This window comes from Curcuma longa, chromosome 17 (assembly GCF_044706935.1).
Source record: "Curcuma longa cultivar G26 ecotype Majalengka, Jawa Barat chromosome 17, ITB_CL_G26_1.1, whole genome shotgun sequence".
NCBI lineage: Eukaryota > Viridiplantae > Streptophyta > Magnoliopsida > Zingiberales > Zingiberaceae > Curcuma > Curcuma longa.
The window spans coordinates 1,171,095-1,184,872 of record NC_133877.1 but is presented as its reverse complement, the minus strand read 5'-3'; the positions used below and the strand labels follow the sequence as shown (position 1 = coordinate 1,184,872).

Sequence of the window (13,778 nt, the reverse complement as noted above, 5' to 3'; positions counted from 1 at the left end):
ACCGGTATGGGGTTTTATCCGATATCGAATAAAGGTCTCTGAAAGAGCTTTGACACGTATCCGACCGTACCTTGTTCTGATTACCGAGTCAAAAGTTATAAACCGTTGAAGTTCGACTCCTCATGTGTTACCCTTGCATCGGTAAAAAAAATAAATTCAGAGATGCAGACAGAGCACTAAACGATGTTGGATGGAATCAAAAGTGGATCGGTATAGGTTTTATCAATTACCAAATAAAGATCTTTGAAAGAACTTTGAAACGCATCTGATCGTGTCTCGTTTTAATTTCCGAATCAAAAATTATAATCCATTAAAATTTAACTTTTCATGTATTACCCCTGCATTCCTAATTATTCGTATGCAGTTGATATCTATACAAATGTTTATTATAATAGATTTTGATGTCAATTCTCAATAGATACAAAATATTTCATTGGGTGCTTGATCTCCTCTTAATTAAGATAACAATTTTACCCCCTTTTTTTATCACAATATTATAAATTTTTAAAAATTTTCAATGTAACATGTGAAATTTGAACTATTATTATTATTCAAGAGTGTGAGTCTGTCTCATTTGTTGTCTTCTTCGCCCAATAGTGCAGAATTTCTCATTTGTTTTGTCTTCTTCACCCAATAGTGCAGAATGCAATTCACACATGTGCATTCCGCATGCACGAATTATGCGGGAAAACACGACACAGTTCGATCGTATGACACACGAATCAGTGACACACGAATCAGTGACTTATTGTTATATCTTATGGTCGAATCCGACATGATCAATCAAAATAGACCGCATATTATTGTTATACACGCAACCACCCAGGCCATGAGTGAGACTTGCCGAATAAAATTTATCAGAGTTATACTCGCTAATTAATATCATCCATGAATTTGTAAGACTCTTTTATTTAAAAAATATTAAATATTTTAAATTTTTAGATAATATAAATTTATTAGTCAATTTTGTAAATTACGGATGGATTTAAAGAATTTTAAAATTTTCAAAACAAAATCAATTTCGCCTTGTATATATATATATATATATATATATATATATATATTTGATATAGAAAATAAAATTATAAATTGATAAAGACTTTGATAAAATTTATCATAAAGTTATTATACGACATATAATAATGGTTTTTTAAAAAAAATCAATTCAAAAATATTAAATTTTAAAATAATATAGATAATCAACTAATTTTGTGTAATCTAACAAATTTCGAATAACGTAGATCAATCAACTAGTTTCGTGTTGACATCTCATCTTCTAAAAAAAGATGGAATTCGTCATCACAACGGCCTCATGATTATTTATGAGAAAGTAAATCGAAAAACTACAATTAACACGACAAAGAAGGGTGTTGTCAACTAGTGTCGTGTCTCATGGATTTATGAGAAGGTAATATAAACTAATTTCGTGTAATGACTATTTATGATTCCAATGATTCACAATCATGTGTGGGATTGGTATCAGAGATTGATCTTCTGAGTTGGCACTGACATCCCATTGCTATTCAAACACCGATCCTCCGAGTTGGATATAGACATCCCCATTCATTGTGTAAGAAAATTGAAAAACAATTGTGTCAGACACTTAGGATGCATCTGTGTTAGATCTACTCTTACCTGAAATCTAGTAACACAGGTTATCACTAACCTAGATCACTTTTTCAATCATTTACGTAATTGTAGAAGAAGTTCTGCCAATGTATCACATGCTGCACCACGCAGCTGCACCTCTTCATTCCCGTCTCTACTTGTCATGCTGCTCTGAATAATTAAGTCTGCGGTCTTTGTAGCTGTTATTTCTGCATTCCAAGAATGAGCTTCAAGCAGGACGATGATCAGATTGGAGAGGAAATATAGATGCAACATCTGTAATGATTTTGGTTCTGTGATGATTGACTTGTGGCTTACTGCAGTCTTAATTGTTCTAATTAGCCCGCTTGAGAGCAAGTGAAAGGGGCCATGAACCATGAAGGATGCACATGACACTATGACAGCAGAATCTCATGTAGTCACTGACTGAAGTTGAATTGGTTGAGCAGGAACAATGAGCTATTTGGCTTGGTTGCTCAGAAAACTCCATTGCCTCTGTCGAGCCGAGCTGGTCAATTGAACCAAATCAAGGTTGTGTCAACAAGTCAAGTACCTTTGAATTTCCTTACACCACCAACTTCGCCGGCGGTGATAGTGGAGGAGGTGGATGTTTTCACGGCATCAACTCGGAAGCCGAGTCTGCCAGAGTTGGAGGTGCAGAGGCTGCCGGAGTTGGAGTTGTTGCATGACCCGATCCTGACTCAGCTGAGTCGACTCCATGGATGTGGAACTTTGGTCCCCATACGCCACCATACTCAATTTCTGAGCTTAATAAATCTGAAGTACAAAAAAAGTGCATAAACAACCGAAGAAAGAAAAAGCAGAATAAAATTAAACTTTTTAACTTCTGCAACCATGAAGCATCATCCAGTTCATACCAAATCCCTAATCTACAGTGCACTACAAGCATCATATATTTCTGGTAAGAAAGTGGTTAACTACTTGATGCTACAGGGCAGGCATACTTATCATGTCGTCGATAGAAGAGTATATTAAAGGCGCAATCCATCACCATAAAAAAAACAAGTTATCTCCCGACTTCAGTGCACCAAATTGACAAAACTGCACAGAGTTTTATGATTAGTCAGAGAGAATATCTTCAATCTCAGAATCTTCTGTTCTTGAAAATGGATCATAGTCCAGCTCTGTATCATTAGATGAACTTTTACTTAGAGATGTATACTCCTGGTAGTCACTTTCAGACCAATCTGGTTCTTCAGGCAAATTATCAGATGTAGGCTTGCCTACAATTTTGCTCCTAGTGCCTTTTCGATGTTCAATGTTAGGGTTGATCTGATTCAATGACCCCGCAGCATCACAGATACAAGTTGATGGATTTTCATGAAATTCACCTCTGCCTGGTCTAACCTCCTTTGGCTCTCCCATAAATCCTCTCTGGTGAGTGTGAACTTTTAATGCAAATTCATCCCAGCTTATGTTTGCTCGGTTCAGAAACAAAGAGTACAGCTTCTTGGCATTTGGTCTAATAGTCCTCTTGTGCCCAAAGTATCTCCTGGTAAATGTACAAGTGATCAATCAAGCAATGTCCAACTCCAACCTGTGTGCATATTGTTAGGCAATCTTTATAAAAGCAAATTTACCTTCTCCCGGCTAATATCCGAGCCATGTTAACCATTGTTGTTTGCCACAAAAGCATCACTTCCATCACATACAATAAAGTCAAGGGCAGCCATGCGTGATGAGAACATAGAGAAGGGTTCCAATTCCTCTTTGCTGGCTAATGTATCTTTTGAATAAAAATTTGGAAAGAGCATTTTCAGAGGTGCCAATGATTCGTCACCGCCATATATTTCACCGGATGCCACATATATGTGGACATCCTTTCCATAGCCCAACGCCCTCAGCATCAGCCCTACTTCTTCTGGTGTTAGTGGGCATCTTCCTTGCCTTCGTGCCTTGTCAGGGTTGCTTATCTACTCACGGTTTGTAATACACTTAAGGCATCAGACGAACACTAATCAAAGAATAGAGAATACTGTTTAGCTTACGTGTAAAGTTTTCCACCTCCTGCGTATTGCACCAAGTTCTCTCATTTCCTTCTCTCCTCCACCATAGTAACACCCTGAGAAGGCAAGCATATCTGGTTCAAATCTGAAACAGAAACCAACTGAAACATCACCGCATAAATCCCAGTAATAGAGAAAGTGTGAGCCGTGTAAAGAAGAAAAAAAAACTAACTAAAAAGAATCTCAATTTATCATTCATCTTTCTCTTGATTTTATTCTATTCCATTTTGCAACCCTTTGATTGTACCGCAATGTATCAACAGTGTTCTTCAATAAAGAACATGCAATATATATGAGAGCTAGTTCCCCACGACTTTGATGAATTATTAGGCTCAGGAATGTTCAGCATCAACTTCAATACTAAACAATCAGGATCAAGCTATGCAGCTAAACAACAGACTATTCAAGTCATAATTCTTTTATTGTTGTTTTGAGTCACAGAATTATCCATATATGACAAAGTGCTACATATATTCTCTAACTAAACTCTATCAAAGATGAGGAAGATGAAATTGAAGATTTACCTCAGGTGAAGGGCAATGAATTGATTGCCTTTTCCTTTCATTCGACGTATCAGCTTCTCGCCCATTTCTTGTATTGGATGAGTAAACCTCAATGCGTGATAATTTACTCTACATCTAAGCTTCTGCATCTCTGTTTCCAACTTGTTTGCAAGCCTGTAATCGAACTTTGACAATTGAACAACCTGCATATCACAGACATTAATTCCACTTCAAAAAGGCTATAAACATTCATATTAATTTTCCCTCCAGAACACAGCAAGTGATCATACAATTTACCATTTCCCATGCTATATAGACTACCTTTAACATATAATCCTGCCTGTCCTTGATAAGTAGAGAAAACAGAAGAGTTATACAAAAGGCCTTCAGTAACAGAAGAAACAGAGAAACTTTCTCAAATTATTTGCATGAGCAAGATTTCTTTGAGAAAGAGGTGAAGATTTCCAAATAATGTTTCATGGAGACGGAATAGCAGAACCTAACTCTTGAACAAAGCATACGACACAGCAGAACCTAACTCTTCAACAAAGCATACGACACAAACAAACCTTATATACTATTATACAGCTAGTTCACCCATGACAATACGCACTCACATGCTTCTTCATAAGAACAGGTAGGACTCGATTTTGGTAACATCTTGGAGTACACTTCCGTGGAACTCGCATTGTGTATGGAGACATGAAATACTTCCCTGCTTTCTTCGGAAGCTCTTTTATGATTTTAACATCTTTTGAGAGGAATGAGATGAACCAATCAGCATCAAAAATATCACCAAAATTGCTGGATGATGTATCACAAAACATGCCACAGTTTTCGTTCAACCTTGTGAATCGATAAGTATTATACAAATCTTTCCAAGTGCTAACTGAGGGTTTTTGAAGATAACCTGGCATCCTTCCAGAAAGATCTCTGGTCCAGCTTTGGAACAATGAGAGTGGCATTCAGAATCCTTGCTGCAACAACAGCATCTATTGTCTGAAACATATCATGGTTTTCGTCAATGATCTAGCATTCTATCAAAGAAGTAGGGCCTAGAGATCATGTTGCACTACTTCACTTGCTATCACTTTAACCAAGCTAATTGGCATTGTTACAACAGGATGTGTAGCTGATGTCACTTTAACCAAGCTAATTGGCTATCAAAATACACTTGTTTTCAGGTTTAAAACAACATACATGCATTTGCAACTTGCAAGACCTTGATACTTGATATTCTAAGTTGTACAAGAACTAAGACCTTCTATGCGAACAGGATGTGTAGCTGATGTCCTTTTTATGGAGGAAACATAAAAAATAATGGCTGATGAAACAATGACAGCATACATTCATCTGCAAGACCTTGATACTTGATACTCTGTAGGTTGTACCAGAACCAAGACCTTTTATGCAAAAAAGATGTGTAGCTGATGTCCATAGAAAAAAGAATGACTGCTGAAACCAACTCATCCAGTCTATTGATCAAACATACTTTAAGAACACTGATCAGAAAGGAAGAATGATGAAGCAATTTATTATATCGCAAAGGATACAAAGAACTCACTCCTGTCCTCTGTTGATTTAAGCCACCACTAGTTCCAATCATCAAGTATCTATCACGATGAGTGACAGTTTCAGCTGCTGCCAAATTCAAGGAGAAAATAATGTACCATAGGAACTATTCAAAATTCAAATAATCTAAAATATTACAACAACCTTAATGTCAAGAGCCTAACATCTCATTAGCACATAAGTACATTAACAGCTTGGTATTTAGTATCGCAAACCTGCAAACTTATTACTAGCATTGCTGCACCCAACATAAAACTGTGACCGCTTTGATCTCCAAAGGCCATTCTTGACCCTCCCGTCAACTCTCTAAGAAAAGCAATCGAGAAGAACAAAACGAAAGAATTGTAAGTGGAAATTTGAATGAGATGAAGTAATAAGAATCATAAAAAGAATGAGAAGTTTTTGAACCGGAACACGAGAAGTTTGTTCATTGGCCGCACCCGTCTGCAATGCTGCATCCCCAGAAATGTCGGGCTACAATTAAAATAACCAGCACGAAAAGAGATGAGAAGAAATAAGGAACTGTTTCCGTACTTCTTGGAAGCAAAATAAGAATAGAGAAAAGGGAAGAGGAAGAAAAATTGGGGATTGCGCACCGTGAGATGGGAAGGGGGATCGGTGAGGCGGCGGCGTTGTGCGCCGGGGAGGGGCGGGTCGTCGAGGAGTGGCGGGGCGAGGTAGGAGAGGAAGGCGAGGACGATAAGGAGGATCAAGGTGGCAAAGGAAAGGGTGGAGACGTCGGAGGTCCCCACGATTTGGCACCGGCCAGGAGGGTGGCGCCGCCTCGGCGGAGGCATTGCCCACCGCTCTGCTGCCTTCACCTCCCCGCGCTCGCTGCCTTCCTCCAATCCGTCGCTCGCTCGCTCACCTCTTTATCGGAAGCGCGAGCTCGACGGAGTGCTCTTCGGCGGCCGCTCGCTATCGCGGGACACGGCGGGCGTATCCATCGCCTCACGGGAACGATGGAAGTTAAATAACGGGTGTTACACGCTTGATTTCTTTCGAGTATGTCGGTATGTTTTTGTTTTGACATAAACCGACGGTTCAAATATTATAGCGGTTCGACCTCATAACGTTTTTGGAAGAAAAAAAAAGTACACCCTTTATTTTTTTATTATAAAAAACAATATTTCATCCTAATTTTTTATCATAATTTTCTCTCATACTAATTTTTTAACCCCACAAATATCTCTCTTTTTTAAAATGGTTGAAATGCAATCAAAATCTCGTATTAAAATATATGAAAAACATCATGAATTTATAAAATGAAAAATATCTCCATTGGTCTGAAATCTTTTAGATGAATCGAAGAACAAAACTATGAAATCAAACTACTAACAAAAACTACTATAAAAAATATTCAAAAATTGATCAAAACTTAAAACTATACAAAGTACTTTAATTTGATCAAAGTTATTTCAACAATGTTATAGTAATTTTAATTATGATCAAAATTATTTTATAAAAAAATAAAAGACAATCCCATGAATATAAAGTTTACACTTTGAGAAGTTTTCGTGATTCGAACTAAATCTCTAAATCATATAGTAATAATTTTATTATTGTGTTAAAATTGCTCTTAATTAAAATTATGTCATAAAAAAGTATTTTGAAAAGAAAATTAGAATGAAGTTTTTTTTATTATTTAAGATGTTGTTTTAATAACCAAAATAAAGAGCACGAGGTATAATTTTTTATATTTTATATTATTTGGAAGATAGAGGATATATATATATATATATATACATTACATCTATTCGAGTGCAGTTTTTAAATCTCGGGACATAGTTGAATTGGTTACGATAGAACAGAACTGTTGAAATAGACAAGAGTCGAATCTCTTCGACGTGATTAACTGTAACTTCTCGATTTACCTTTTTATAAATGATCGTATAAAACCAATGATGTAAAACCGTTGGATGGTCGATTCCATCATTTGGTGAAGAATGCAGTATTTAGACTGATAATTAATCTGAAAAGTGGAATGCAGAGACGGCTATTTGGAGAAATGGGCGCCCTAAAGCATGGATGTCTGTTTCTGCTTGTTTGATTGCATTATTGCCTGAAAAGGTGAAGTTGTATGGTAGAGTGGAGCGAGGAAGCATAATTTTAACGCCACCTGCAACTTTTAGGTTTTAGCTTCTGCAGCTGCAATAAAGCACTGTCACAGGCAGTGCTGAAATAGTGGACTCTTCTCAGTCACAGGCAATGAAGGGACCAGCAACTCAAATTTTACCATTTTTGGAATTTGTAATTCATATAAACAAGTCGAACATCAATAATGCCTATGCTCTGACTTGATGTTTAGTTCAGTGCATGGCTTGAATTGAACTTCGATAACTAAAGGGACTCACTGTTTGTTCAACTCTATCATCTTTGTTATGGTATAGACAAACAATCTTTTTCCGTTCTAAATAACAAACACAGTCGATATCACAATCTAGATTACAAGGGTGCAAAAGCTGAAGCTCAGTTAGATCTCCCTTCTCATGAACTGGAGAATTGCTATGAACCTGAGTCGCAACCGCCGTTGTTTGTTAGGGAGCATCAGTTGGAGCCTCTGCTCTAGACATTCCTTTTGTGGCCTCAATGCGCTCGAGTGCCTCCACAACTTGTTTCATGGAGGGTCGGGCCTTGGGGTTGCCGGTAAGACAGTTGAGGATGAGCTTTGCCGTTCGAAGAGCCCCTTTGGAGGAGTACTTCCCTTCCAGTCGCGGGTCCATGAGTCGTGCTAATTTCTTTTGGTCACCTAACATTGGCCTAGCCCAGTCGACCAAGTATTGCTGGCCGCTCGGCCGGCTCAGGTCGTATGCCCTCCGTCCGGTCAACAATTCTAGCAACACCACTCCAAATCCATACACATCACTCTTCACATACAAATGACCTGATGATTCACACCACCAACAAATCCATTACTTGACATCTAATGGAGCTCGTTGCCATTAGTTCATAAATAGAGAGTGGTGTTTTGACTACAATAATGAAAATGCATGGACATTTCAAAAAAGCAGTAAAGAAATTATGAGTCATGGAATGTTCTCATGATTCATTTGCATACCAGTAACGACATATTCTGGAGCAGCATACCCATAGGTGCCCATGATTCGTGTTGTGACATGTGAATTACCGCCAGTTGGCCCATGCTTTGCGAGGCCGAAGTCAGAAAGTTTTGCATTGTAGTTCTGAACCAGTGAATGCAAACTTAGATTTAGTATAGTTTTGTTGGGATCGTAGGTGTATAATTTCAACCTTAGAAGCTTACTGTGTCGAGGAGAATGTTTGAAGCCTTGAAGTCACGGTAGATTATTTGCTTCTCTGAAGAATGTAAGAAGGCGAGACCTCGTGCTGCTCCAATAGCTATTTTGAGCCTTAAGTTCCAACTGAGTTGCTCAGTGTCTGTTTCTCCTGTATATGCAATGGTGATTACTATTAGTCATTAAATTAACAACTGATGGATCCTTCAAATAGTTATATTAAATGATGAACTTCATGTACCATGATAAGTGTGTTAGGGTTGAGTCTGTTGCACAATGTACTAGTCTCAACAATAGTGAAAATTTTTCTCAAATTATTCTTTATAATTATCTCCTCGAATGCAATAAAGATAGTATACACAAACACACAAGTAAAAGAACAAGACCAATAAAACATCAGTTAATTAAGCATACTCCATGAAGGGAATATAAATATGCACAATGTGATATAAAAGGTATAGATAAACTTGGGAAGTTACTACAGTAGCCGTGCATAAAAACAATATCAATTCTCTATAAATACATCTCACAACCCCCTCTCAACCATGTCACACAAAAAAGTCAACTAATATATACTGAAGATTTTATCTCAATCAAAATCATTGCAGCATGACACTATTTAATTCCACTACAAAGGATTTCATGTACACTATTTAGTATTTTACCTAACGTCTGATGCGTGTTGGGCATCTTAGCTCTCCTCAGAAGGTTTTGCAACTTTGCTAACATGTAAAATTTTCTTCTTTTTGCAACCTTGCCAACATGTAAATCTAAACTCCTCTAAATCACTGACTCAATAGAATCTCACTAACTTTATAGAATAAGTTTCTTTTTCATTTTTGGGACAAAAATCACTTATCACAATATGTATTGTAGTCCAAGCAAACAATATCTAATTCTGCTGAAAATCTTTGACTTATTTAAATTTCTTTTTGTGAACAACTAGAATTTGTTTAAGTTTGAGATGCATTGTATTATTTGAACTCTTTGGAGCCTTATTCTCGTTAGTTCCATTGTAGGCATGATTGCTCAGTTGTATGCTTTCACCTAACTCTCCATTGGATCAGATATACCTCTCCTTGCTACACACTTGGAGTTCAAATTGGAATGGTGATAATGAGTTCTACTCTTGCACAGGCATATCTTACTAATGGTCATCTCTTTGCTGCCCTCTCGTCACTTGTTCATTTTTATGGAGACAAAGTAGATGACACTAGAGATTATTCTCAAATAAATTTCCATGATGGGAGGAAGAAAAAGAGTCCACAACACCTGTCTGGCTGTCCCTATCCTAATGTGCATGAGGGCAAGGTTGCATGACCTTTCTTGAGGAGAGAGTCAAACCCTTCCATTCTCCTCTCAAAACCATAAAACCTATTCCCTTTTCCAAACCACCTTCTCCATCAAGTTTCCTTACCTGCACGCCCCTCCTTTGCTTTGTTTTCTGCCACCAATATCAGCAAAGACACCATTGCAAGGGGCTGCTTCCCTCTTCCATTTGACATGCAAAACTGCAACATTTGTCCCCTTTTCCTATCCTTTCAAAACTCCAGTGAACAGGTTTTCTCTTCAATTTACAAATAATTTGGGAGTTTTTTAATTCATCTCACAGATCTCTCTGTTTAGGGGCAGTGGTTGTGAGAAAATTGCAGCACATTCATCCTTAAGAGTTTTATTCATTTGTTTTGTGCTGGGGAACACTTTGGTGAGAGTTTCTGGAATTATTAGATATGGGAGAGATTGAGGATCAACTTAATCATTCTATTGCTGCAATTTGATGAGTTCCCCTACTGTGATTCCTATATAAATTGCATAAACTTCATGGTTTAGTAAATATAGGACTCATATGTGGTAGATTTGGTAAAAAGATGAAATTCTCAGATGTTGGCAGTGTTTTTCTTGACAGTGGATTGCTATTAGATTGTCATTGAGATGCATAATTCCCTGCTTGATTTCCTTTAGCTTGTGATATGCATAAATATTTGTTAGTTTAATTTTCTTATATTTGAACCTTACTGTCCACTTCAGTAATTGATTTAAACCATATTACCATAATATGTAAATGTTGAAAATAATAGAAGAAACATTTATAACACAAACTAGTCAATGTAAAGCTGAATCTAGTACATAAAGATGTTTAACATAGAACAATGAAGGTGACATTTTCCTGTTGCCATATGGTTGTTATGAGCACATGCCCAAATCATAAAGTAAGACTATTAGCCAATTCATAAAGGTGGGGATTCTAGCCAATTCATAAAGGTGGGGCTTTTAGTCCAATTTACTAGAAAGCATGGCTACAAGTTTGAATGATTAAATTTGAAAGGTGCAATTACAAGGTTGAATTATAATGAGAAGTTAACTTACAGTGATGATTCTTACTTGCTATTTATTTATGCATATTCTTGTTAACACCTACTGGCCATATTTTGCTCTTTCCAATTTTCTTTTGGCCTCTAGATTTGCAACTAGCAAACTTTAGGTGGAGATACTATCATACTTCTACTTACTGAAGCAAATTCTACATAGATGGAAAAATAAAAAATGAAGCAAATTCTACTTACTTTTGAAGAGGTGGTTTTCCAAGCTTCCACTTGGCATGTACTCATAGACAAGGAGCAACTCCTTGTCTTCCCAGCAGTATCCCAAGAGCTTGACAAGGTTTGGATGCGAAAGCCTCCCTAGGAAGTTCACTTCTGACTGCAAACACATTTAGCAGTAATTCATTAACAAGAACTCCCAAGACAATCAAACCAAATGGCATAATGTAATTTGGAAGCCACAGTATCCAATAAGAAAGTATACTTGTTTGAAACAATCTACAAATTGGACATTACTTTCATTCAGATTTCTACTACAAACTGCAATAAAAGTTGAATTTTCAATAATCCACAAGGAGTTATATATCGCAAATATAAAGAAGCAAAAGAAGGAATAGCAGATATTGAACAAGGGGAGAAAGAGAGAGTATCTCAGACCTGCCACTCCTCCAGCCCCTGCACGCTCTCAGGGTTGAGCTTCTTCACGGCCACCATCGTGCCCACGCCGCTCTTTGAAGGATTGAGAGTCTTCTCCTCCACCCAGCCCTTGTACACCTTCCCGAATCCGCCCTCTCCGAGAACGCACTCGGGCTTGAAGTTCCTAGTGGAGCTCCGGAGCTCGGCGAAGGTATAGACGCGAAGGTTGGGCGCCTCCAGGATCCTCCCCTCCCGGAACACCTCCTCGACGCTGACGCCGCTGCCGGCGGACTGCCCCAAGGTCGTGCTGCTGCTGAAGCTCGACAGTTTCCCGGTGGTCGTCTCGCTGCCGCTGGTCCTCGACGTCGAGCGACCTGCGCGATTAGCCAACAGGCTCAGGAATTCTCCAGATTCAATGAAAATTAAGCACGGAAAAAAGACAACCTTTTCAATTATCTGGAGATGAAATCTCAAAATCGGGCAAAAGATCGGGAAGATGAAATACCTGTACTCGAAGGTGTGGCATCTACAGGAGTGGGAGATCTTGAAAAAGCACCGAAGCAGTTGCCCATGCTCTTGTCGTCTTCGTCTTCTCCTCCTCCTCTTCCTCGCTATCCTTCTTCCCGATTGACGTTTCTTTCTCTCCGATCAGAAAACGAAAAATCGAGGAAGATGAGGAAGGAAAAGGGAATCCAGAAGGAGAGATTGGGGAATTGGATTTATGCAGTGAAGAGTCGGCGGTAGTTGTCTTCGTCTCTACTTTGACCATGGCAGCCATCAGAGAATGCCTGTAAATTGTTTGGGAAAACACTTAACAATTCATAGCAAAATCTATCTTCCATAAATAATGCCAAGAAAAGAAAAAAAAAATCATGGCCTTGACTACGTTGCGGTGCAACGGAAGGACACCTACGCCGTCTCTAGAACGTCTCAGGATGAATTAAAAATTAGATTAAAAAAATAACATACTAGGTTGTTATTGGATGATTATTTTTTAATTTATTTTGATGATTGATAACATATTTTAATAAAATTAACTTGATCATTTCAATATTAATCAATTTTAAAAATTAAATATTCAATGTTAATTAAAAAAATTATGAATAAATAATTATGCTCCAATATTGATTAGTGTTGTAAGATGGATCGGTGCGTAGGTCGAGCGAATTGAGAAATTGAGAAATTTTTAACATAACCACTAATTGTGAATTAAGCAGATCAGCTACTAAAACAATATAATTAACCAATCTTTTACTTCTTAATTTTACACGTATTTATATTAACCAAAATAATTAACACAAAAATTATATATATAATATAATCGAATTTTAGAACTATTTTTGTTATTCCGAAGAGAATGCAAACTGATATGGATCGTCAAGCACTTCAAATTCCAAGATCGGCGAATCTTCTTGTAGGTTTTTTTGGATCTATTTATAGAATGAAAAGGTTGAATACCCTTTGGTTGAGAGAATGTGTCCTTTGGGTTGGATCGATCTGGATCGTCCAATTTGAATGTCATATAGGTATTACATACGATTCATCACACCTCTTTGATCAATGATAGTCATTTGTTTGCCCAATTAGTAGTTCAATCATCTTTCCTTGCCCACGTGAATGCCACATAGGCATTACCACGTCACATGTGAACTTGACACGTCACCCGAATGTCACGTAAACATTGTCACATCATCTAGAGCATAAAATTAAGCTCCTCAATGCTCCTGACGCATGCATGCAAAGTGCGTTGACAAAGCGCTCATTGTGCATGTGGCGGGTGGCAGCCTCACAGGTGCGAGCACCTACTTGCACGTGAAAAAAGAGCACATGAGCTTTTTATATTAACTCCATAACACA

General features: G+C 37.7%; 2 protein-coding genes across 2 annotated transcripts; both read right to left on the bottom strand.

The window, feature by feature from the left end:
• Positions 1-2,688: 2,688 nt before the first annotated feature.
• On the bottom strand, positions 2,689-6,507 carry LOC141811641 (O-fucosyltransferase 16-like). The gene is given in 10 exon segments (XM_074699663.1): positions 2,689-3,121; positions 3,210-3,238; positions 3,240-3,542; positions 3,618-3,720; positions 4,160-4,341; positions 4,756-4,942; positions 5,049-5,137; positions 5,703-5,779; positions 5,926-6,016; positions 6,307-6,507. Coding segments are annotated over 10 exon segments (1,695 nt in total).
• A 1,418-nt stretch (positions 6,508-7,925) lies between these two features.
• On the bottom strand, positions 7,926-12,716 carry LOC141811613 (putative serine/threonine-protein kinase PIX13). Its single transcript, XM_074699630.1, has 6 exons — positions 12,427-12,716; positions 11,943-12,295; positions 11,529-11,664; positions 8,973-9,115; positions 8,769-8,892; positions 7,926-8,594 (listed from the first exon to the last, which is right to left on the bottom strand). Exons 1-6 carry the CDS (start codon positions 12,491-12,493, stop codon positions 8,248-8,250), a joined length of 1,170 nt encoding a protein of 389 aa, XP_074555731.1. The 5' UTR covers positions 12,494-12,716; the 3' UTR covers positions 7,926-8,247.
• Between the last annotated feature and the right edge of the window lie 1,062 nt (positions 12,717-13,778).